The sequence below is a fragment of the Cyprinodon tularosa genome, unplaced genomic scaffold, assembly GCF_016077235.1.
Source record: "Cyprinodon tularosa strain WSP-4 unplaced genomic scaffold, ASM1607723v1 ctg962, whole genome shotgun sequence".
In the NCBI taxonomy this organism is placed as follows: domain Eukaryota; kingdom Metazoa; phylum Chordata; class Actinopteri; order Cyprinodontiformes; family Cyprinodontidae; genus Cyprinodon; species Cyprinodon tularosa.
In genome coordinates, this window is record NW_024039743.1 from 170,214 (window position 1) to 195,564 (window position 25,351).

General features: G+C 49.7%; 1 protein-coding gene across 1 annotated transcript in view; it reads right to left on the reverse strand.

Moving 5' to 3' along the window:
• The window catches only part of LOC119776877, a 79,257-nt gene extending 71,580 nt beyond the window's left edge, over window positions 1-7,677 (reverse strand). The window contains 3 exon segments of the mRNA XM_038275507.1: window positions 5,048-5,174; window positions 5,223-5,285; window positions 7,593-7,677. Coding sequence (XP_038131435.1) covers window positions 5,048-5,174; window positions 5,223-5,285; window positions 7,593-7,677 — 275 coding nt within the window.
• Window positions 7,678-25,351: the final 17,674 nt, after the last annotated feature.

The window sequence follows — 25,351 nt, forward strand, 5'->3', positions numbered from 1 at the left end:
CTGGACATCATCAAACTTACCAGGAAGTGGAGGGAAGGAAAATGGCTTTTAGTGATCATTAGCTCAGATGCTGTTGGAACACATGTTTCAAAACCTAAAGCTAAATAGCATCGCTAGCGCTAATCATTAGCATGTGTAATTAGAGTGAAAGGTGTGGCTGGTTAATGCTAACGGAGAGGTGAACGTTTATCAGTTTCTCTGCTTCTTCTCCTTCTGACCGACTGAAGATGAAAGCAGAAGCAGAAGCTACGATCACGCAGACCTGTTTCATTTCTAAGCATTGCTAGCTGATAATGAACCACCTTAACCCCCCGCTGCCCTCAGAAACATCAGCCTGGTGTTAAAAGGTTGGCAGAACAGCCTCTGTTTATTGGCGTGTTGTTGGATTAATTAGGAGACGTTTCCAAACACAGACGTGTTTTTTCCAGTAGATCCTGATCTAACAAAGCCTAATTAGTTCCCATTAATTGGCTTCATTAGTGAGCAGCGTGGTCAGAAGGTCTGGCTCCACTTTTAGGATCTTTGACTGATGACTGGAAGGTAAACAAAAGCTGCCGCTCTGACATTCAGCTAGCTGAGGAAGCTAATTAGCAAATGTTTTCCAAATATTACCCGGCAACAGAACAAACCTTTGACCAATGGGGGGGGGGGGGGCATTGTATGGGCTGATCACTCTGAATAGGGATACATGAAAATATGTTACTTCATCAAATAATCAGCCTGAGCGGACGACCAACAGGCTGTTAGAACAATTAAAGAGTGAATGGAGCTCAGACGGAGCTCTACAAATGGAATAAATTAAAATTCAAACTCTTGACTAAACTAGTAAAGATCCACTAACCACGCTACAATGAAGACAGAGGAGAAGAAAAACACATGATTAAAAACCATTAATAATAAAATGATGCAATGACATCACAGATCAGCCTGGATTTTATGTTCAAGTTAACATTAGCAGTCTTTCAAAATGGCCGCTCCCGGTCAAACGCCAGCCGACTGGCAGCAAAATCCCCTCCAACTTCCAGCCACTGCAGTGACCCCCTGCAGTGACTTTTCACTGAATTACAGGTCTGACCAGGAGATGGCGCTTCTCTTTAGATCTTAATGTCTACAAATCATGACGGAAATAAAAGGACCAGCCAAGGACCAGCCAAGGACCAGCCAAGGACCAACCAAGGACAAGCCAAGGACCAACCAAGGGCCAACCAAGGACCAGCCAAGGACCAACCAAGGACCAACCAAGGACCAGCCAAGGACCAACCAAGGAAAAGCCAAGGACCAACCAAGGAAAAGCCAAGGACCAACCAAGGACCAGCCAAGGACCAACCAAGGAAAAGCCAAGGACCAACCAAGGACCAGCCAAGGACCAGCCAAGGACCAACCAAGGACCAACCAAGAACCAGCCAAGGGCCAGCCAAGGACCAACCAAGGGCCAACCAAGGGCCAACCAAGGACCAGCCAAGGACAAGCCAAGGACCAGCCAATGACCAGCCAAGGGCCAGCCAAGGACCAACCAAGGGCCAACCAAGGACCAGCCAAGGACAAGCCAAGGACTAGCCAAGGACCAACCAAGGGCCAACCAAGGACCAGCCAAGGACAAGCCAAGGACTAGCCAAGGACCAACCAAGGACAAGCCAAGGACCAGCCAAGGGCCAGCCAAGGACAAGCCAAGGACCAACCAAGGACCAGCCAAGGACCAACCAAGGACCATTCAAGGACCAGCCAAGGACCAACCAAGGACCATCCAATGACCAACCAAGGACCAGCCAAGGACCAGCCAAGGACCAACCAAGGACCAGCCAAGGACCAACCAAGGACCAGCCAAGGACCAACCAAGGAAAAGCCAGGGACCAGCCAAGGACCAACCAAGGACCAGCCAAGGACCAACCAAGGAAAAGCCAAGGACCAGCCAAGGATCAACCAAGGACCAGCCAAGGACCAACCAAGGAAAAGCCAAGGACCAGCCAAGGACCAGCCAAGGACCAACCAAGGAAATGCCAAGGACCAGCCAAGGACCAACCAAGGACCAACCAAGGACCAGCCAAGTACAAGCTTCACCTCTTTCTGAGCGATGCTAGCTGGTAGCATCAGTGCTCTATGTGAAACCTGAAGCAGCCATGCTAGCTGGTAGCATCAGTGCTCTACGTGAAACCTGAAGCAGCCATGCTAGCTGGTAGCATCAGTGCTCTATGTGAAACCTGAAGCAGCCATGCTAGCTGATAGCATCAGTGCTCTATGTGAAACCTGAAGCAGCCATGCTAGCTGGTAGCATCACTGCTCTATGTGAAACCTGAAGCAGCCATGCTAGCTGGTAGCATCAGTGCTCTATGTGAAACCTGAAGCAGCCATGCTAGCTGGTAGCATCAGTGCTCTATGTGAAACCTGAAGCAGGCATGCTAGCTGGTAGCATCAGTGCTCTATGTGAAACCTGAAGCAGCCATGCTAGCTGGTAGCATCACTGCTCTATGTGAAACCTGAAGCAGTCATGCTAGCTGGTAGCATCAGTGCTCTATGTGAAACCTGAAGCAGTCATGCTAGCTGGTAGCATCAGTGCTCTATGTGAAACCTGAAGCAGTCATGCTAGCTGGTAGCATCAGTGCTCTATGTGAAACCTGAAGCAGCCATGCTAGCTGGTAGCATCACTGCTCTATGTGAAACCTGAAGCAGCCATGCTAACTGGTAGCATCACTGCTCTATGTGAAACCTGAAGCAGCCATGCTAGCTGGTAGCATCAGTGCTCTATGTGAAACCTGAAGCAGCCATGCTAGCTGGTAGCATTAGTGCTCTATGTGAAACCTGAAGCAGCCATGCTAGCTGGTAGCATCACTGCTCTATGTGAAACCTGAAGCAGTTATGCTAGCTGGTAGCATCAGTGCTCTATGTGAAACCTGAAGCAGCCATGCTAGCTGGTAGCATCACTGCTCTATGTGAAACCTGAAGCAGCCATGCTAGCTGGTAGCATCAGTGCTCTATGTGAAACCTGAAGCAGCCATGCTAGCTGGTAGCATCAGTGCTCTATGTGAAACCTGAAGCAGGCATGCTAGCTGGTAGCATCAGTGCTCTATGTGAAACCTGAAGCAGCCATGCTAGCTGGTAGCATCACTGCTCTATGTGAAACCTGAAGCAGCCATGCTAGCTGGTAGCATCACTGCTCTATGTGAAACCTGAAGCAGCCATGCTAGCTGGTAGCATCAGTGCTCTATGTGAAACCTGAAGCAGCCATGCTAGCTGGTAGCATCAGTGCTCTATGTGAAACCTGAAGCAGCCATGCTAGCTGGTAGCATCACTGCTCTATGTGAAACCTGAAGCAGCCATGCTAGCTGGTAGCATCAGTGCTCTATGTGAAACCTGAAGCAGCCAATGAAGCTGGTAGCATCAGTGCTCTATGTGAAACTTGAAGCAGTCATGCTAGCTGGTAGCATCAGTGCTCTATGTGAAACCTGAAGCAGCCATGCTAGCTGGTAGCATCACTGCTCTATGTGAAACCTGAAGCAGCCATGCTAGCTGGTAGCATCACTGCTCTATGTGAAACCTGAAGCAGCCATGCTAGCTGGTAGCATTAGTGCTCTATGTGAAACCTGAAGCAGCCATGCTAGCTGGTAGCATCAGTGCTCTATGTGAAACCTGAAGCAGCCATGCTAGCTGGTAGCATTAGTGCTCTATGTGAAACCTGAAGCAGCCATGCTAGCTGGTAGCATCACTGCTCTATGTGAAACCTGAAGCAGTTATGCTAGCTGGTAGCATCAGTGCTCTATGTGAAACCTGAAGCAGCCATGCTAGCTGGTAGCATCACTGCTCTATGTGAAACCTGAAGCAGCCATGCTAGCTGGTAGCATCAGTGCTCTATGTGAAACCTGAAGCAGCCATGCTAGCTGGTAGCATTAGTGCTCTATGTGAAACCTGAAGCAGCCATGCTAGCTGGTAGCATCACTGCTCTATGTGAAACCTGAAGCAGTTATGCTAGCTGGTAGCATCAGTGCTCTATGTGAAACCTGAAGCAGCCATGCTAGCTGGTAGCATCACTGCTCTATGTGAAACCTGAAGCAGCCATGCTAGCTGGTAGCATCAGTGCTCTATGTGAAACCTGAAGCAGCCATGCTAGCTGGTAGCATCAGTGCTCTATGTGAAACCTGAAGCAGCCATGCTAGCTGGTAGCATCAGTGCTCTATGTGAAACCTGAAGCAGCCATGCTAGCTGGTAGCATCAGTGCTCTATGTGAAACCTGAAGCAGGCATGCTAGCTGGTAGCATCAGTGCTCTATGTGAAACCTGAAGCAGCCATGCTAGCTGGTAGCATCACTGCTCTATGTGAAACCTGAAGCAGCCATGCTAGCTGGTAGCATCACTGCTCTATGTGAAACCTTAGCAGCCATGCTAGCTGGTAGCATCACTGCTCTATGTGAAACCTGAAGCATCCATGCTAGCTGGTAGCATCACTGCTCTATGTGAAACCTGAAGCATCCATGCTAGCTGGTAGCATCAGTGCTCTATGTGAAACCTGAAGCATCCATGCTAGCTGGTAGCATCACTGCTCTATGTGAAACCTGAAGCATCCATGCTAGCTGGTAGCATCAGTGCTCTATGTGAAACCTGAAGCATCCATGCTAGCTGGTAGCATCACTGCTCTATGTGAAACCTGAAGCAGCCATGCTAGCTGGTAGCATCAGTGCTCTATGTGAAACCTTAGCAGCCATGCTAGCTGGTAGCATCACTGCTCTATGTGAAACCTGAAGCATCCATGCTAGCTGGTAGCATCACTGCTCTATGTGAAACCTGAAGCATCCATGCTAGCTGGTAGCATCAGTGCTCTATGTGAAACCTGAAGCATCCATGCTAGCTGGTAGCATCACTGCTCTATGTGAAACCTGAAGCATCCATGCTAGCTGGTAGCATCAGTGCTCTATGTGAAACCTGAAGCATCCATGCTAGCTGGTAGCATCACTGCTCTATGTGAAACCTGAAGCAGCCATGCTAGCTGGTAGCATCAGTGCTCTATGTGAAACCTTAGCAGCCATGCTAGCTGGTAGCATCAGTGCTCTATGTGAAACCTTAGCAGCCATGCTAGCTGCCTGTAGCTTTCTCTGTGCAGGCAGTGAGGATGCGTGTGCTGATGCACCGCTAGCAGAGATGGCCTGGAAGCTGCAGGGTAAACAGCTTTGGGCTGGAAGCGACTGTCTGCAGAGAATATAGATCAGCTGTCAGAGACAGAGAGGACCAGCGGACAGCTGCTGGAGATAAAGGCTGTCAGCAGGCTGAGGAGGAGCGCCGTCTCTGCATAGCAATGTCCTGAAGGACAAACAGGAGACCTGCTCACAATCACTGAGCCCAGTTCACCTGTTCTCCTCTCACCAGGAGCTGCTTCGTTCTGTGTGTGTTTCAGCCGAGAGAACAGAAAGCCATCAAATGTTAGAGCTAGATATTCTAGAAGGGGCAGGAAGCCTTCAGTTGTGCAGGCCGCTCTGATCTAAGGATCCTTTGCTGTTTTCCAAGGAATGAATCATGTTTGAACAACATTCCTCTGCCTCCTTTCTGAAAAGAGCTGTGAAGTAATGAAGTACTAATACTTCATTACTATACTTAGTTGATACTTCAACTTTTCCCAGAGTGTTTTTAAACTGCAGCATCTATACTTCTACTGAAGTAACAAATGTGTGAACTGTTGACACCACTGGACCTTAATGGGTTTGACCCAAACGGGAGGAGCTGAAGCTGGATGATGCTTTCCCTCCTGGACGCTCTGGTTTTAGCTAGCTTTCATTCAGGGTCCAACGAGCTAAAATAAAGCTTGATGGATGAAGCGTTTGATCCAGAGAAGCTGCACTGAACCCACCTCATGTTTCTCTGGTGGGAATACGACCAATTTCTACAAACGTTCATGGTTCTGGTTGAGTTTTTCCTTTGGTTTCTCTGATCCATTTCTCCTCTCCGTCTTCCATCCATGAAAAGTATTAAACTTTTCATCATTCTGCCTCATTCTATCTCTATAGTTCTGCTGCTATAGGCTCAGACTGCTGGAGGACATAGGGACCCCTTTTTCATCATTCTGCTTCATTCTATCTCTATAGTTCTGCTACTATAGGCTCAGACTGCTGGAGGACATAGGGACCCCTTTTTCATCATTCTGCTTCATTCTATCTCTATAGTTCTGCTTAGTGTTGCGCCGATGCCATTTTTTGGCCCCGATACCGATACCCAATACCTGGCTGTGCAGTATCGGCCGATACCGATACCATAATAATGTAAAATAATTGCCATCATGGCTTTGTCAAGCTGCTGCCTTCCTTTGTGAGGCAGGAAAATATCTAATACAAAGTGAATCCAGTAAAACTTTTTGATAAAAAGTTCTACTGTATAATAAAAATAAAAAGGTTTTATTGCCTACCAGGAGTGGGTGACAATAGTTGAATAAACTTATGGCTCTCAAAATGGTATCGGTGCCCTATTTGTTGGTACTCGCCGATACCGATACCACCATTTTAGGGCAGTATCGGCACCCCGTCCGATACTGGTATTGGTATCGGTGCAACACTAGTTCTGCTGCTATAGGCTTAGACTGCTGGAGGACATAGGGACCCCTTTTTCCTCATTCTGCTTCATTCTATCTCTATAGATCTGCTGCTATAGGCTTAGACTGCTGGAGGACATAGGGACCCCTTTTTCCCCATTCTGCTTCATTCTATCTCTATTCTCCCACTCTGCAGAATCTGTTAGTTCAATCTCTAACGTTCTGCTCTCTCTGCTTTTTCTCATAGTAGCTTCATCTGGTCTGTTCCTGTTTGGCTGTGACTCCATCCTGGAGAGAAATATCAGCTGTGCTGCTGCCATCAACACCTTTGTTTCTAGATGTTGGAGCTTGGCCTGTTTTCCAGTGTAGTCCTGTTTCTCTGACTGTGACTAACTGGATGTGCTCTCTTCATCCTCTGACATGGGAGCTGGCTCGGAGCTCGTCTGCCTGGCTGTGTGTTTCCTGGACGGGGCCGCCTGTGGAGCTGGTTGACAGTTGCCTTTTGTATCTATGCTTCTTTTTCTATGTCTGCTTCTGTCTCCTTGAACCCCAGTGGGCCTCAGCAGATGGCCGCTCACACTGAGCCTGGTTCTGCTGGAGGTTTCTTCCTGTTCAAAGGGAGTTTTTCCTCTCCACTGTCGCTCCAAGCATGCTTAGTGTGAGGGATTGCTGAAGAGTCAATGAGTCGATGCAATCAGCTGGTTTTCCTTAGATAGAAAACTTTGAATCAATCTGACTGGTTGATCTGGATCTATAAACCTGAGATGACATGATGTGAATTGGAGCTATAGAAATAAACTGAATAGATTAAAATCTTCATCCCAGTTCTTTAAACAGAGATGGATGGATTTCACTCAGTCTGTACTTTATTTTTCTGATAGCATTAAGCTGAAACGTCCCACACCATGACGCCCCCCCTCCCTCTCTGACCTAAACGTGTTGCTTTTCCACCTGAAGAAGCGTGTTTGGAGTCGTCCTCTCTAACCGGCTGAGACTGGATGTGTTCACCTGCTGCAGCTTTTAAAGGAGCTGCTGCTTATCAGCTGCTGAGCATCAGGTGACGTTAGCAGGCAGCGCTAATCACCCACCTGAGTCCAGGTAACGCTCTGCAGCCAATGATTCCTTCACCCAGAGTCCCCTCCGCCGCCGCTGCTGCTGCTGCTGCATGGACATGTGCAGATGAATCCCCTCCTCCTTACAGATAACAGTAATGGAAACAGGGACAGGAGCGTGTAGATGTCACTGGCGGCTGTAGCGCGCTGATAAATGGCTCTAATTAGCTGTAACCTTCAAGGGTTCAGCTCCGTTTGTCTGGAACCAGCCCTAAACATTCAGCTCTTCTTCCAACTGTTAGTGGATCCTGGCCTGATTAGAGCCTTGCCTCGTTTAAAGACGTTCTCAGGATTCATTCAGCAGTGGGACGGTGCTTCTGGTGAGGGTCGTCTACATCAGGGTAGCCATCATTGTTCTGATTGAAAGCGTCCTCCAGGTGATGCAAACGGTCAGGTTAGGTGGAGGGCTGAAGACGACCCAAATGCAGAGCCTGAAGCTGTTTTAATAAGGGAAAAGGGAACAGAAGCAGAAATCCAAACACCTCGCTGTCCTTATTCTGTAACAACCAGGACCAGAAGTAGCCAACCTTATGAGGTTCGTTAAATTCAGGTTGGTACCATCCAGTCCATCGGTAACCGATGAAAAACCAGCGGCTTCTGAATGAAGGAAATCATCAACCAGTAAAGGACCGCAGACATTTTTAATTACAGTATGTTACTTTAAACTGAATTTAACACTGAAATAAAATGAGGTTTTTATGCATCCAAATAAGAAAATTTTTCCATTTTAAAGTCTAATCGTTCAGTTTGATACATCGACAGTTTCCTGATTCACATCTTTTATAAAACGCCTGAACTTTCCGTCCTGGAAGAATAAAGGTATTAACTATCTGGATCATTTATCTGAAGGTATAGAGTTTATCACTAAATTTGCAATATGGCATTAACAAAAATACATTCTTAGAATATGAGCAAATTAAATCTATAATTAGAAATAAATTTAAGCATATTGATGGAGGTTTAAAAATTTCAACTAATATATTTTTAGAGTTCAACCCCCCCAAACTACTGTCTAAATTATACAGGACACTGTTAAAAAACAAAAAAACAAAAAAAACCCTGAACTGATGGTTTGTTATTTTCTTTCTTTTTTCTGTCTTAATGTTGGCAGTGGGCTTTAGGCTGCCCTGCATGGCTTTAAACCTGGGTTTAACCGGAGACTAAGCCATTCTGATTGATTGGTCCTTCAACAGACCAGGAAGCAGATTTTTCATCTCCATCAAAATATTTAAATATAAATCCAGTCAAAACTTCAGCGCCTCTCACACCTTCAAAAGAAACTTCTCCTCTCAGGCCTGGATGAAGAGATGCTGAGTTTGGAAGCAGAGAACAAACAGAGTTCATCCAAACCATGGATGATCCTAGTTATCCCTGTTACTAAAATCCACAACAAAACCAAAATATTTGGCCAGAAACTGAACATATGCTGGCTGGATGATGGTGGGGATTATTTTAGTACGTCATATTAAATAAAGCCTTCGTTTCTGCATGTTTTGCTCCTGAAAATAATATCTGAATTTAATAATAATATGGCGGTGACGGAGATGGTGCGGGGCAACAACAACAACTATAAAATACACTAACTATAAAGGCTCTTACCGAAATTTCAGTATCTCTCAATTAAATGCAACAACTAGTTTTTTTGTCCCGTCTGCTTTTCGCTGTCCGTCTGCGTGTCTGTCCGTCTGCGTGTCGCAGTCTGTACGTCTGCGTGTCTGTCCGTCTGCGTGTCGCAGTCTGTCCGTCTGCGTGTCGCAGTCTGTACGTCTGCGTGTCGCAGTCTGTCCGTCTGCGTGTCGCAGTCTGTACGTCTGCGTGTCGCAGTCTGTTCGTCTGCGTGTCGCAGTCTGTCCGTCTGCGTGTCAGTCTGTCCGTCTGCGTGTCAGTCTGTCCGTCTGCGTGTCAGTCTGTCCGTCTGCGTGTCAGTCTGTCCGTCTGCGTGTCGCTGTCTGTCCATCTGCGTGTCAGTCTGTCCGTCTGCGTGTCGCAGTCTGTCCGTCTGCGTGTCGCAGTCTGTCCGTCTGCGTGTCGCAGTCTGTCCGTCTGCGTGTCGCAGTCTGTCCGTCTGTGTGTCGCTGTCTGTCCATCTGCGTGTCAGTCTGTCCGTCTGCGTGTCGCAGTCTGTCCGTCTGCGTGTCGCAGTCTGTCCGTCTGTGTGTCGCTGTCTGTCCGTCTGCGTGTCGCTGTCTGTCCATCTGCGTGTCAGTCTGTCCGTCTGCGTGTCGCAGTCTGTCCGTCTGCGTGTCGCAGTCTGTACGTCTGCGTGTCGCTGTCTGTCCATCTGCGTGTCGCTGTCTGTCCGTCTGCGTGTCAGTCTGTCCGTCTGCGTGTCAGTCTGTCCGTCTGCGTGTCAGTCTGTCCGTCTGCGTGTCAGTCTGTACGTCTGCGTGTCGCTGTCTGTCCATCTGCGTGTCAGTCTGTCCGTCTGCTCCGTCTGCGTGTCGCAGTCTGTCCGTCTGCGTGTCGCAGTCTGTCCGTCTGTGTGTCGCTGTCTGTCCGTCTGCGTGTCGCTGTCTGTCCGTCTGTGTGTCGCTGTCTGTACGTCTGCGTGTCGCTGTCTGTCCATCTGCGTGTCGCTGTCTGTCCGTCTGCGTGTCAGTCTGTCCGTCTGCGTGTCAGTCTGTCCGTCTGCGTGTCAGTCTGTCCGTCTGCGTGTCAGTCTGTACGTCTGCGTGTCGCTGTCTGTCCATCTGCGTGTCAGTCTGTCCGTCTGCGTGTCGCAGTCTGTCCGTCTGCGTGTCGCAGTCTGTCCGTCTGCGTGTCGCAGTCTGTCCGTCTGTGTGTCGCTGTCTGTCCGTCTGCGTGTCGCTGTCTGTCCATCTGCGTGTCAGTCTGTCCGTCTGCGTGTCGCAGTCTGTCCGTCTGCGTGTCGCAGTCTGTCCGTCTGTGTGTCGCTGTCTGTCCGTCTGCGTGTCGCTGTCTGTCCATCTGCGTGTCAGTCTGTCCGTCTGCGTGTCGCAGTCTGTCCGTCTGCGTGTCGCTGTCTGTACGTCTGCGTGTCGCTGTCTGTCCATCTGCGTGTCAGTCTGTCCGTCTGCGTGTCGCAGTCTGTCCGTCTGCGTGTCGCAGTCTGTCCGTCTGCGTGTCGCAGTCGGTCCGTCTGCGTGTCACAGTCTGTACGCCTGCGTGTCGCTGTCTGTCCAACTGCGTGTCGCTGTCTGTCTGTCTGCGTGTCGCAGTCTGTCCGTCTGCGTCTCGCAGTCTGTCCGTCTGTGTGTCGCTGTCTGTCCATCTGCTTGTCGCTGTCTGTCTGTCTGCGTTTCGCAGTCGGTCCGTCTGCGTTTCGCAGTCTGTCTGTCTGCGTGTCGCAGTCTGTCCGTCTGCGTGTCGCTGTCTGTCCGTCTGTGTGTCGCTGTCTGTCCATCTGCGTGTCGCAGTCTGTCCGTCTGTGTCTCGCAGTCTGTCCGTCTGTGTGTCGCTGTCTGTCCATCTGCTTGTCGCTGTCTGTCTGTCTGCGTTTCGCAGTCGGTCCGTCTGCGTTTCGCAGTCTGTCTGTCTGCGTGTCGCAGTCTGTCCGTCTGCGTGTCGCTGTCTGTCCGTCTGTGTGTCGCAGTCTGTCCGTCTGTGTCTCGCGGAAACAATGATTTTGGTCCAAACGGTGGGTTTAACTGCTTCCAGGCAGCGCCAGGTTGGTTTGGACCTGACAGAAATAACGTCCACAGCTTCCTGTTCAACTTCCTGCTACCAACATTTAGAGACGTGGACGGAGACTGTATCAGCAACAAAGACCTGATGGGTTTTAACGTCTACCATCAATGTCCAGCTAGACCTTAAAGCAGAATGACGGACAGAACCAAACCAGAACAGAGGCCCTCCCTCTCCCACTGCGCACACGTGAGCTACCACATTAGCACGCAGAAATGATGATGCAGGCTGTGTTTGTTTATCAGCGTGGAAGAGGCAGCCTCATTTCTCACTGTCATCCTGGCGCTGCTTAGCTGCGAGCGTCTCACTTTGCAGCACCGAGGCTCTGTGTGTAATTACTGACAGCCCAGACGACGTGTCGGCCTCATTCTAGCCGCAGATAAAATGGAAATCTGGATAATAACTGTCATTTCAGGAGGAAAACTTAGCATACAGATTGGTAGAAATGAAGCAGAGGAGGCGGCTTTTAGCGGGCAAAGAGCAGAGCGAAGCTGTTTATGGGCCGACCTGGTGAAAGCTCTACATTTAGGCCAGGGCTGTTCAACTTAAAGAGGTCAGATATAGAAATATATATATAAGATCCATAAGTACATGTAGTGGGAAAAAAGTAATCAACTATTCACCCTAGTTACATAAACGGAGATGGATGGATTTCACTCAGTCGGCTCATTATCGTATCTTTGTAAAGAGAGAACAGTTCATGTTATTGCTCAGTAATCTGTCCTGTTCTGCCTGATAAACCTTCGTAAAGCAGTCAGAGTCACTAATTACACACACTTTGGTTAGACAGTAACATGTTATGAATAAACCTGAGAAATAATCTGGTTTGTTATGGAAGAAGCTCTGCTGGTCTATAAACACCTTCTCTCAGGCATTATGTGGCCTTGCAGGTGAACCATCCAGGCCTCTTTAATGGCTTTGCTTGATGCTAATAGCTGCTTCCTATCTATACTAGAGTATCGTCCTCCATTGCTAAAGCAGCTGGTGTTTTCTCCCAGCAGCTCTGTAGTTTCCCTGAATGTCCCAGCGGTGAGAGCCGACAACACGCAGAGAAAGTTCCTGAAGAAAAAGTTCCAGACATGAAGAGGATCAGGCACCGATGGACAAAATGTAGAAACTTGCTTCTAATCTGCCTGAAACAGAAGATAGAGAGTTCATACAAGAACATGCAGCAACAGGCTATACAGGAAGGCGTTTTCAATGGCAGACTTCTAGGATCACATTATCTATGTGAAAATGATGTGTGACATGAAGAAGAAGAGTCAGAGGAACAAGACCTCAACACCTTGGGCTGTAATTCAACAGCGACCCAGGGACGGATGCAGCTTCTGGGACGACCCAGGGACGGATGCAGCTTCTGGGACGACCCAGGGACGGATGCAGCTTCTGGGACGACCCAGGGACAGATGCAGCTTCTGGGACGACCCAGGGACGGATGCAGCTTCTGGGACGACCCAGGGACGGATGCAGCTTCTGGGACGACCCAGGGACGGATGCAGCTTCTGGGACGACCCAGGGACAGATGCAGCTTCTGGGACGACCCAGGGACAGATGCAGCTTCTGGGACGACCCAGGGACAGATGCAGCTTCTGGGACGACCCAGGGACGGATGCAGCTTCTGGGACGACCCAGGGACGGATGCAGCTTCTGGGACGACCCAGGGACGGATGCAGCTTCTGGGACGACCCAGGGACGGATGCAGCTTCTGGGACGACCCAGGGACAGATGCAGCTTCTGGGACGACCCAGGGACGGATGCAGCTTCTGGGACGACCCAGGGACGGATGCAGCTTCTGGGACGACCCAGGGACAGATGCAGCTTCTGGGACGACCCAGGGACGGATGCAGCTTCTGGGACGACCCAGGGACAGATGCAGCTTCTGGGACGACCCAGGGACGGATGCAGCTTCTGGGACGACCCAGGGACGGATGCAGCTTCTGGGACGACCCAGGGACGGATGCAGCTTCTGGGACGACCCAGGGACAGATGCAGCTTCTGGGACGACCCAGGGACGGATGCAGCTTCTGGGACGACCCAGGGACAGATGCAGCTTCTGGGACGACCCAGGGACGGATGCAGCTTCTGGGACTACCCAGGGACGGATGCAGCTTCTGGGACGACCCAGGGACGGATGCAGCTTCTGGGACGACCCAGGGACAGATGCAGCTTCTGGGACGACCCAGGGACGGATGCAGCTTCTGGGACGACCCAGGGACGGATGCAGCTTCTGGGACGACCCAGGGACGGATGCAGCTTCTGGGACGACCCAGGGACGGATGCAGCTTCTGGGACGACCCAGGGACGGATGCAGCTTCTGGGACGACCCAGGGACGGATGCAGCTTCTGGGACGACCCAGGGACGGATGCAGCTTCTGGGACGACCCAGGGACGGATGCAGCTTCTGGGACGACCCAGGGACAGATGCAGCTTCTGGGACGACCCAGGGACGGATGCAGCTTCTGGGACGACCCAGGGACGACCCAGGGACGGATGCAGCTTCTGGGACGACCCAGGGACGGATGCAGCTTCTGGGACGACCCAGGGACGGATGCAGCTTCTGGGACGACCCAGGGACAGATGCAGCTTCTGGGACGACCCAGGGACGGATGCAGCTTCTGGGACGACCCAGGGACGGATGCAGCTTCTGGGACGACCCAGGGACGGATGCAGCTTCTGGGACGACCCAGGGACGGATGCAGCTTCTGGGACGACCCAGGGACGGATGCAGCTTCTGGGACGACCCAGGGACAGATGCAGCTTCTGGGACGACCCAGGGACAGATGCAGCTTCTGGGACGACCCAGGGACAGATGCAGCTTCTGGGACGACCCAGGGACGGATGCAGCTTCTGGGACGACCCAGGGACGGATGCAGCTTCTGGGACGACCCAGGGACGGATGCAGCTTCTGGGACGACCCAGGGACAGATGCAGCTTCTGGGACGACCCAGGGACGGATGCAGCTTCTGGGACGACCCAGGGACGGATGCGCTATAGTCGGACGTCCCAGGGACAGGATGCATCTTCTGGGGAGACCAGGGACGGATGCAGCTTCTGGGCGTTCCCAGGACGATGCAGCTCTGGGACTACCACAGGGACGATGCAGCTTCTGGGACAACCAGTGGACAGATGCAGCCTTATGGGACGACAGGGACGGATGCAGCTTCATGGGACGACCAAGCATGGAACGGATGCAGTCTTCTGGGAACGACCATGGGACATCAGCTTCGGAACACCAGGGACAGATGCATGGAAAAGTCGACTCAGGGACAGATGAGCTTCTGGGACGACAGTGGGAACAGTCCTTGGAGAACGACAGGGAAGATGCGTTCATGGGAGTACCCATGGGAAGGATGCAAAGTTCATGGAGACCAGGGACGATGCAGCTCATTGCGGACGCCAAGTCACTGCGACCAACGATGCAGCTTTGAGGACGACCAGGGACAGATGAGCTTCATGGAGACAGGGAAGATGCAGCCTGGGAGACAGAGGACGGAAATGCAGTTCTGGACGAACCAGGAGAACGGATGCAGCTCTGGAAGAAGCCCAAGGAAGGATGGCAAGCTTCTGGAGACCTCAGGAGGATGAGCTCTGGGAAAAACAAACCCAGGAGAAGGATGCAGCTTATGAAACCCAGGGACAGAAGACTACAGGGACTGCCTAGGACAGATGTCAGAATCTGGGACGACAGGGACAGCATGCAGCTTAAGTAGGGAGAAGTCCGGAGAAAGATGACTTCTGGACAGAGCTCATGGGACAGATCAGCTTCTGAGGAAGACCCAGACGATCAGCTCTGGACGACCAGGTAGAGGATGAAAGGCATCTGGGACGAACCCATGGAGAAAGAGCATGGAGAAATCATGGAGAAGGATGGAAAAGCTCATGGAGAAGACCCAGGACAGATGAGCTCATGGAGAAGACAGTCATGGAAGCTGAGAGAATGGAAAGTTCATGGGAGAAGTCATGGGACTGATAGTCTGGGACGACCAAGGGAGGAAGAGCTTTGGACGACCCGAGAGGACGGAGTCAGGGTTCTGGGAGATCCATGGAGAGTATGCAGCTTCTGGGACGACCCCGGAGGAGCAGTTTATGGGACGACCAGGAAGGATGCAGCTTCTGGAGGATCAGGGAAGGTCGGAGCTTCATGGGAATCACCCAGGGACGTATGAAGTTTTGGGAGACCCAGGAAGTATGGACTTCTGGGAAGCTCAGGGACAGAGAGCTTCTGGAGTAGGCGAAACAGGGACGGATGCAGCTTCTGGGACGACAGGGACGATCAGCTTCTGGGACGACCCGGGACGGATGCAGCTTTTGGGACGACCCCGGGACGGGTGCAGCTTCTGGGGGCTACCCGGACGATGCAGCTTCTGGGACGAACCCGGGGGCGATGCAGCTTCTGGGGCGACCCAGGGACGATGCCTTTTTTGGGAGACCCAGGGACGGGTGCAAGCTTTGGGACGACCAGGGACAGATGCGCTTCGGGAACGACCCCGGGACGGATGCGTTCTGGGACGACCCCAGGGGCGGGTTTCAGGGTTCTGGGGGGACCCAGGGGGCGGGTGCGTTCTGGGAGACCCCCGGGGGGCGGTGCGCTTCTGGGACCCCAGGGACGATGCAGGGGTCTGGGCGACCCAGGGACATGCAGTTCTGGGACGACCCAGGGGGAATTTTAGTTTGGAAAAACCCGGGACGGATGCAGTTCGGGGACCCGGGACGATGCGCTTCTGGGACGACCCAGGGGCGATGCAGTTTGGGAACCAGGGACGGATCAGCTTTGGGCCCGGGAACCCAGGGGACGATGCAGCTTTTTGGGGCGACCCAGGACGGTTTCAGTTCTGGAGACCCAGGGACGGATGCAGCTTCTGGGGACGACCCAGGGCAGGCAGCTTCTGGACGGGGCCCAGGGCGAAAGCGCTTTGGGAGACCCCCGGGACGGATGAGCTTTGGGGCGACCCCGGGACGATGCAGTTCTGGGACGACCCAGGGGGAAGCAGCTTTTGGGACGACCCAGGGAGGGGTGCAGTTCTGGGACCCCCGGAAAAACCCGGGACACCCCGGGAAAAACAGCTTCTGGGACGGCCCCAGGGGGCGACCCCCAGGGGGACCCCGGGGGGGATGCGCTTCTGGGACACCCCGGGCGGGATTTTGGGGGGGGGGGGCTTCTGGGACGACCCAGGGGCGGATGCAGCTTTGGGACGGGCCCAGGGACGGATGAGTTTTTGGGAACCCCGGGACGGACCCAGGGAAACGGGGGGGGGGAAATATGCAGCTTCTGGGAGACCCAGGGAGGATGCAGCTTTTTTGGGGGCGACCAGGGACGGATGCAAGCTTTTTGGGACGCCAGGGACAGAAAAAGCAGCTTCTGGGACGACCCGGGACGGGTGAGCTTTGGGACGAAAACCGGACGGATGCAGCTTTGGGGGAAAAGGGGGCCCAGGGGCGGATGCAGCTTCTTGGGGGGGGCGGACCCAGGGGACGGAAATTTTGGGGGGGGGAGCTTCTGGGACGACCCAGGGGACCCAAAGGGTGCAGCTTTGGACGACCCCGGGACGGGTGCAGCTTTTTGGGACGACCCAGGGGGGACGGGGGGGAAAATGCAGCTTCTGGGACGACCCCGGGCGGATGAGTTTTAAAAAAGGTTTTGGGGGGCCCCGGGACGGATGCAGCTTCTGGGACACCCCGGGACGGTGGCAGTTCTGGGACGAAACCCGGGGAAGGAAATGCAGCTTCTGGGACGACCCCGGGACATTGCAGCTTTTGGGGCGCCCGGGACGATGCAGCTTCTGGGACGACCCAGGGACGGATGAGCTTCTGGGGACCCGGGGGGCCCCCCAGGGACGGATGCACTTCTAAAAAGTAGGGGGCCCAGGGACGGATGCGCTTCTGGGGACGACCCCGGGACGGATGCAGCTTCTGGGACGACCCAGGGACGGATGCAGCTTCTGGGACGACCCAGGGACGGATGCAGCTTCTAGGACGACCCAGGGACGGATGCAGCTTCTGGGACGACCCAGGGACGGATGCAGCTTCTGGAACGACCCAGGGACAGATGCAGCTTCTAGCAGGGAGGTTCCTTCATGGAAACGTCTGTTTATAAAGATCTATAATCTATAATCTAAATGATTCCATTGTGGGGAGAGGTGGCCTAGTGGTTAGGGCATAGAGCGTGGAATCCAGGAGGTTCTGACTACTCCAGACTACCACTCTGGGTCCCTGAGCAAGACCCTAAACCTTACAACATGCACACTGCTTCCATAAAAATGGAAAACAACTAGAATCACATCATGAAAACTGTCATGTAAAAAAAAGCACTGGACTTTGTCAGAGAAGTCATGGAAAAACATGGAAAACTCATGGAGAAATCAAGGAAAAGTCATCGAAAGTCAAGGAGAAGTCATTGAGAAGTGATGGAAAGGTCATGGAGAAGTCATGGAAAAGACATGGAAAACTCATGGAGAAGTGATGGAGAAGTCATGGAGAAGACAAGAAAAAGTCATGGAGAAGTCATGGAAAGCTATAGAGAAGACATGGAAAGTTATGGATAAGTCATGGAAAAGACATGGAAAAGTCATGGAGAAGTGATGGAAAAGACTTGAAAAAGTCATGGAGAAGTGATGGAAAAGACTTGAAAAAGTCATGGAGAAGTGATGGAGAGGTTATGGAAAGGTCATGGAGAAGTCATGGAAAAGACATGGAAAACTCATGGAGAAGTGATGGAAAAGACTTGAAAAAGTCATGGAGAAGTCATGGAGAAGACAAGAAAAAGTCATGGAGAAGTCATGGAAAGCTATAGAGAAGACATGGAAAGTTATGGATAAGTCATGGAAAAGACTTGAAAAAGTCATGGAGAAGTCATGGAAAAGTCATGGAGAAGTGATGGAGAGGTTATGGAAAGGTCATGGAGAAGTCATGGAAAAGACATGGAAAACTCATTGAGAAGTGATGGAAAAGTCATGGAAAGGTCATTGAGAAGTCATGGAGAGGTCATGGAGAAGTCATGGAAAAGTCATGGAGAAGTCAAGGAGAGGTCATGGAGAAGTCATGGAGAAGTCATGGAGAAGTCATGGAAAAGTCAAGGAGAGGTCATGGAGAAGTCATGGAGAAGTCATGGAGAAGTCATGGAAAAGTCATGGAGAAGTCATGGAGCTGTTATGGAGAAGTCATGGAGAAGTCATGGAGAAGTCATGGAGAAGTCATGGAGAAGTCAAGGAGAAGTCATGGAGAAGTCATGGAGAGGTCATGGAGAAGTCATGGAGAAGTCAAGGAGAAGTCATGGAGAAGTCAAGGAGAGGTCATGGAGAAGTCATGGAGAAGTCATGGAGAAGTCATGGAGAAGTCATGGAGAAGTCAAGGAGAAGTCATGGAGAAGTCATGGAGAAGTCATGGAGAAGTCATGGAGAAGTCATGGAGAAGTCATGGAGAAGTCATGGAAAAGTCATGGAGAAGTCATGGAGAAGTCAAGGAGAGGTCATGGAGAAGTCATGGAGAAGTCATGGAGAAGTCAAGGAGAAGTCATGGAGAAGTCATGGAGAGGTCATGGAGAAGTCATGGAGAAGTCAAGGAGAAGTCATGGAGAAGTCATGGAGAGGTCATGGAGAAGTCATGGAGAAGTCAAGGAGAAGTCATGGAGAAGTCAAGGAGAGGTCATGGAGAAGTCATGGAGAAGTCAAGGAGAAGTCATGGAGAAGTCAAGGAGAGGTCATGGAGAAGTCATGGAGAGGTCATGGAGAAGTCATTGAGAAGTCATGGAAAAGACATGGAAAACTCATTGAGAAGTGATGGAAAAGTCATGGAAAGGTCATTGAGAAGTCAAGGAGAAGTCATGGAGAAGTCATGGAGAAGTCATGGAGAAGTCATGGAAAAGTCATGGAGAAGTCATGGAGAAGTCATGGAGAAGTCATGGAAAAGTCATGGAGAAGTCAAGGAGAGGTCATGGAGAAGTCATGGAGAAGTCATGGAGAAGTCATGGAAAAGTCAAGGAGAGGTCATGGAGAAGTCATGGAGAAGTCATGGAGAAGTCATGGAAAAGTCATGGAGAAGTCATGGAGCTGTTATGGAGAAGTCATGGAGAAGTCATGGAGAAGTCATGGAGAAGTCATGGAGAAGTCAAGGAGAAGTCATGGAGAAGTCAAGGAGAGGTCATGGAGAAGTCATGGAGAAGTCATAGAGAAGTCATGGAAAAGTCATGGAGAAGTCATGGAGCTGTTATGGAGAAGTCATGGAGAAGTCATGGAAAAGACTTGGAAAAGTCGTGGAGAAGTCATGGAGAAGTCATGGAGAAGTCAAGGAGAGGTCATGGAGAAGTCATGGAGAAGTCATGGAGCTGTTATGGAGAAGTCATGGAGAAGTCATGGAGAAGTCATGGAGCTGTTATGGAGAAGTCATGGAGAAGTCATGGAAAAGTCATGGAGAAGTCATGGAGCTGTTATGGAGAAGTCATGGAGAAGTCATGGAGAAGTCATGGAGCTGTTATGGAGAAGTCATGGAGAAGTCATGGAAAAGACTTGGAAAAGTCGTGGAGAAGTCATGGAGCTGTTATGGAGAAGTCATGGAGAAGTCATGGAAAAGTCATGGAGAAGTCATGGAGCTGTTATGGAGAAGTCATGGAGAAGTCATGGAAAAGACTTGGAGAAGTCATGGAAAAGTCATGGAGAAGTCATGGAGCTGTTATGGAGAAGTCATGGAGAAGTCATGGAAAAGACTTGGAAAAGTCATGGAGAAGTCATGGAGCTGTTATGGAGAAGTCATGGAGAAGTCATGGAAAAGTCATGGAGAAGTCATGGAGCTGTTATGGAGAAGTCATGGAGAAGTCATGGAAAAGACTTGGAAAAGTCGTGGAGAAGTCAAGGAGAGGTCATGGAAAAGTCAAGGAGAGGTCATGGAGAAGTCATGGAGAAGTCATGGAGAAGTCATGGAAAAGTCATGGAGAAGTCATGGAGAAGTCATGGAAAAGTCATGGAGAAGTCATGGAGCTGTTATGGAGAAGTCATGGAGAAGTCATGGAGAAGTCATGGAGAAGTCATGGAGAAGTCATGGAAAAGTCAAGGAGAGGTCATGGAGAAGTCATGGAGAAGTCATGGAGAAGTCATGGAAAAGTCATGGAGAAGTCATGGAGCTGTTATGGAGAAGTCATGGAGAAGTCATGGAGAAGTCATGGAGAAGTCATGGAGAAGTCAAGGAAAAGACTTGGAAAAGTCGTGGAGAAGTCATGGAGAAGTCATGGAGAAGTCATGGAGAAGTCATGGAAAAGTCATGGAGAAGTCATGGAGCTGTTATGGAGAAGTCATGGAGAAGTCAAGGAGAAGTCATGGAGAAGTCATGGAGAAGTCATGGAAAAGTCATGGAGAAGTCATGGAGCTGTTATGGAGAAGTCATGGAGAAGTCATGGAGAAGTCATGGAGAAGTCATGGAGCTGTTATGGAGAAGTCATGGAGAAGTCATGGAAAAGTCATGGAGAAGTCATGGAGCTGTTATGGAGAAGTCATGGAGAAGTCATGGAGAAGTCATGGAGAAGTCATGGAGAAGTCAAGGAGAAGTCATGGAGCTGTTATGGAGAAGTCATGGAGAAGTCATGGAAAAGTCGTGGAGAAGTCATGGAGAAGTCATGGAGAAGTCATGGAAAAGTCATGGAAAAGTCATGGAAAAGTCATGGAGAAGTCAAGGAGAAGTCATGGAGCTGTTATGGAGAAGTCATGGAGAAGTCATGGAAAAGTCATGGAGAAGTCATGGAGCTGTTATGGAGAAGTCATGGAGAAGTCAAGGAGAAGTCATGGAGAAGTCATGGAGAAGTCATGGAAAAGTCATGGAGAAGTCATGGAGCTGTTATGGAGAAGTCATGGAGAAGTCATGGAGAAGTCATGGAGAAGTCATGGAGCTGTTATGGAGAAGTCATGGAGAAGTCATGGAAAAGTCATGGAGAAGTCATGGAGCTGTTATGGAGAAGTCATGGAGAAGTCATGGAGAAGTCATGGAGAAGTCATGGAGAAGTCAAGGAGAAGTCATGGAGCTGTTATGGAGAAGTCATGGAGAAGTCATGGAGAAGTCATGGAGAAGTCATGGAGAAGTCAAGGAGAAGTCATGGAGCTGTTATGGAGAAGTCATGGAGAAGTCATGGAAAAGTCGTGGAGAAGTCATGGAGAAGTCATGGAGAAATCATGGAAAAGTCATGGAAAAGTCATGGAAAAGTCATGGAGAAGTCAAGGAGAAGTCATGGAGCTGTTATGGAGAAGTCATGGAGAAGTCATGGAAAAGTCGTGGAGAAGTCATGGAGAAGTCATGGAGAAGTCATGGAAAAGTCATGGAGAAGTCATGGAGCTGTTATGGAGAAGTCATGGAGAAGTCATGGAAAAGACTTGGAAAAGTCGTGGAGAAGTCATGGAAAAGTCATGGAGTTGTTATGGAGAAGTCATGGAGAGGTCATGGAAAAGTCATGGAGAAGTCATGGAGCTGTTATGGAGAAGTCATGGAGAAGTCATGGAGAAGTCATGGAGAAGTCATGGAGAAGTCAAGGAGAAGTCATGGAGAAGTCATGGAGAGGTCATGGAGAAGTCATGGAGAAGTCAAGGAGAAGTCATGGAGAAGTCAAGGAGAGGTCATGGAGAAGTCATGGAGAAGTCATGGAGAAGTCATGGAGAAGTCATGGAGAAGTCAAGGAGAAGTCATGGAGAAGTCATGGAGAAGTCATGGAGAAGTCATGGAGAAGTCATGGAGAAGTCATGGAGAAGTCATGGAAAAGTCATGGAGAAGTCATGGAGAAGTCAAGGAGAGGTCATGGAGAAGTCATGGAGAAGTCATGGAGAAGTCAAGGAGAAGTCATGGAGAAGTCATGGAGAGGTCATGGAGAAGTCATGGAGAAGTCAAGGAGAAGTCATGGAGAAGTCATGGAGAGGTCATGGAGAAGTCATGGAGAAGTCAAGGAGAAGTCATGGAGAAGTCAAGGAGAGGTCATGGAGAAGTCATGGAGAAGTCAAGGAGAAGTCATGGAGAAGTCAAGGAGAGGTCATGGAGAAGTCATGGAGAGGTCATGGAGAAGTCATTGAGAAGTCATGGAAAAGACATGGAAAACTCATTGAGAAGTGATGGAAAAGTCATGGAAAGGTCATTGAGAAGTCAAGGAGAAGTCATGGAGAAGTCATGGAGAAGTCATGGAGAAGTCATGGAAAAGTCATGGAGAAGTCATGGAGAAGTCATGGAGAAGTCATGGAAAAGTCATGGAGAAGTCAAGGAGAGGTCATGGAGAAGTCATGGAGAAGTCATGGAGAAGTCATGGAAAAGTCAAGGAGAGGTCATGGAGAAGTCATGGAGAAGTCATGGAGAAGTCATGGAAAAGTCATGGAGAAGTCATGGAGCTGTTATGGAGAAGTCATGGAGAAGTCATGGAGAAGTCATGGAGAAGTCATGGAGAAGTCAAGGAGAAGTCATGGAGAAGTCAAGGAGAGGTCATGGAGAAGTCATGGAGAAGTCATAGAGAAGTCATGGAAAAGTCATGGAGAAGTCATGGAGCTGTTATGGAGAAGTCATGGAGAAGTCATGGAAAAGACTTGGAAAAGTCGTGGAGAAGTCATGGAGAAGTCATGGAGAAGTCAAGGAGAGGTCATGGAGAAGTCATGGAGAAGTCATGGAGCTGTTATGGAGAAGTCATGGAGAAGTCATGGAGAAGTCATGGAGCTGTTATGGAGAAGTCATGGAGAAGTCATGGAAAAGTCATGGAGAAGTCATGGAGCTGTTATGGAGAAGTCATGGAGAAGTCATGGAGAAGTCATGGAGCTGTTATGGAGAAGTCATGGAGAAGTCATGGAAAAGACTTGGAAAAGTCGTGGAGAAGTCATGGAGCTGTTATGGAGAAGTCATGGAGAAGTCATGGAAAAGTCATGGAGAAGTCATGGAGCTGTTATGGAGAAGTCATGGAGAAGTCATGGAAAAGACTTGGAGAAGTCATGGAAAAGTCATGGAGAAGTCATGGAGCTGTTATGGAGAAGTCATGGAGAAGTCATGGAAAAGACTTGGAAAAGTCATGGAGAAGTCATGGAGCTGTTATGGAGAAGTCATGGAGAAGTCATGGAAAAGTCATGGAGAAGTCATGGAGCTGTTATGGAGAAGTCATGGAGAAGTCATGGAAAAGACTTGGAAAAGTCGTGGAGAAGTCAAGGAGAGGTCATGGAAAAGTCAAGGAGAGGTCATGGAGAAGTCATGGAGAAGTCATGGAGAAGTCATGGAAAAGTCATGGAGAAGTCATGGAGAAGTCATGGAAAAGTCATGGAGAAGTCATGGAGCTGTTATGGAGAAGTCATGGAGAAGTCATGGAGAAGTCATGGAGAAGTCATGGAGAAGTCATGGAAAAGTCAAGGAGAGGTCATGGAGAAGTCATGGAGAAGTCATGGAGAAGTCATGGAAAAGTCATGGAGAAGTCATGGAGCTGTTATGGAGAAGTCATGGAGAAGTCATGGAGAAGTCATGGAGAAGTCATGGAGAAGTCAAGGAAAAGACTTGGAAAAGTCGTGGAGAAGTCATGGAGAAGTCATGGAGAAGTCATGGAGAAGTCATGGAAAAGTCATGGAGAAGTCATGGAGCTGTTATGGAGAAGTCATGGAGAAGTCAAGGAGAAGTCATGGAGAAGTCATGGAGAAGTCATGGAAAAGTCATGGAGAAGTCATGGAGCTGTTATGGAGAAGTCATGGAGAAGTCATGGAGAAGTCATGGAGAAGTCATGGAGCTGTTATGGAGAAGTCATGGAGAAGTCATGGAAAAGTCATGGAGAAGTCATGGAGCTGTTATGGAGAAGTCATGGAGAAGTCATGGAGAAGTCATGGAGAAGTCATGGAGAAGTCAAGGAGAAGTCATGGAGCTGTTATGGAGAAGTCATGGAGAAGTCATGGAAAAGTCGTGGAGAAGTCATGGAGAAGTCATGGAGAAGTCATGGAAAAGTCATGGAAAAGTCATTGAAAAGTCATGGAGAAGTCAAGGAGAAGTCATGGAGCTGTTATGGAGAAGTCATGGAGAAGTCATGGAAAAGTCATGGAGAAGTCATGGAGCTGTTATGGAGAAGTCATGGAGAAGTCAAGGAGAAGTCATGGAGAAGTCATGGAGAAGTCATGGAAAAGTCATGGAGAAGTCATGGAGCTGTTATGGAGAAGTCATGGAGAAGTCATGGAGAAGTCATGGAGAAGTCATGGAGCTGTTATGGAGAAGTCATGGAGAAGTCATGGAAAAGTCATGGAGAAGTCATGGAGCTGTTATGGAGAAGTCATGGAGAAGTCATGGAGAAGTCATGGAGAAGTCATGGAGAAGTCAAGGAGAAGTCATGGAGCTGTTATGGAGAAGTCATGGAGAAGTCATGGAAAAGTCGTGGAGAAGTCATGGAGAAGTCATGGAGAAGTCATGGAGCTGTTATGGAGAAGTCATGGAGAAGTCATGGAGAAGTCATGGAAAAGTCATGGAGAAGTCAAGGAGAAGTCATGGAGCTGTTATGGAGAAGTCATGGAGAAGTCATGGAGAAGTCATGGAGAAGTCATGGAGAAGTCAAGGAGAAGTCATGGAGCTGTTATGGAAAAGTCATGGAAAAGTCATGGAGAAGTCAAGGAGAAGTCATGGAGCTGTTATGGAGAAGTCATGGAGAAGTCATGGAAAAGTCGTGGAGAAGTCATGGAGAAGTCATGGAGAAGTCAAGGAGAAGTCATGGAGCTGTTATGGAGAAGTCATGGAGAAGTCATGGAAAAGTCATGGAGAAGTCATGGAGCTGTTATGGAGAAGTCATGGAGAAGTCATGGAAAAGACTTGGAAAAGTCGTGGAGAAGTCATGGAAAAGTCATGGAGTTGTTATGGAGAAGTCATGGAGAGGTCATGGAAAAGTCATGGAAAAGACTTGGAAAAGTCGTGGAGAAGTCATGGAGCTGTTATGGAGAAGTCATGGAGAAGTCATGGAGAAGTCATGGAAAAGACTTGGAAAAGTCGTGGAGAAGTCATGGAGCTGTTATGGAGAAGTCATGGAGAAGTCATGGAGAAGTCATGGAAAAGACTTGGAAAAGTCGTGGAGAAGTCATGGAGCTGTTATGGAGAAGTCATGGAGAAGTCATGGAAAAGTCATGGAAAGTCCC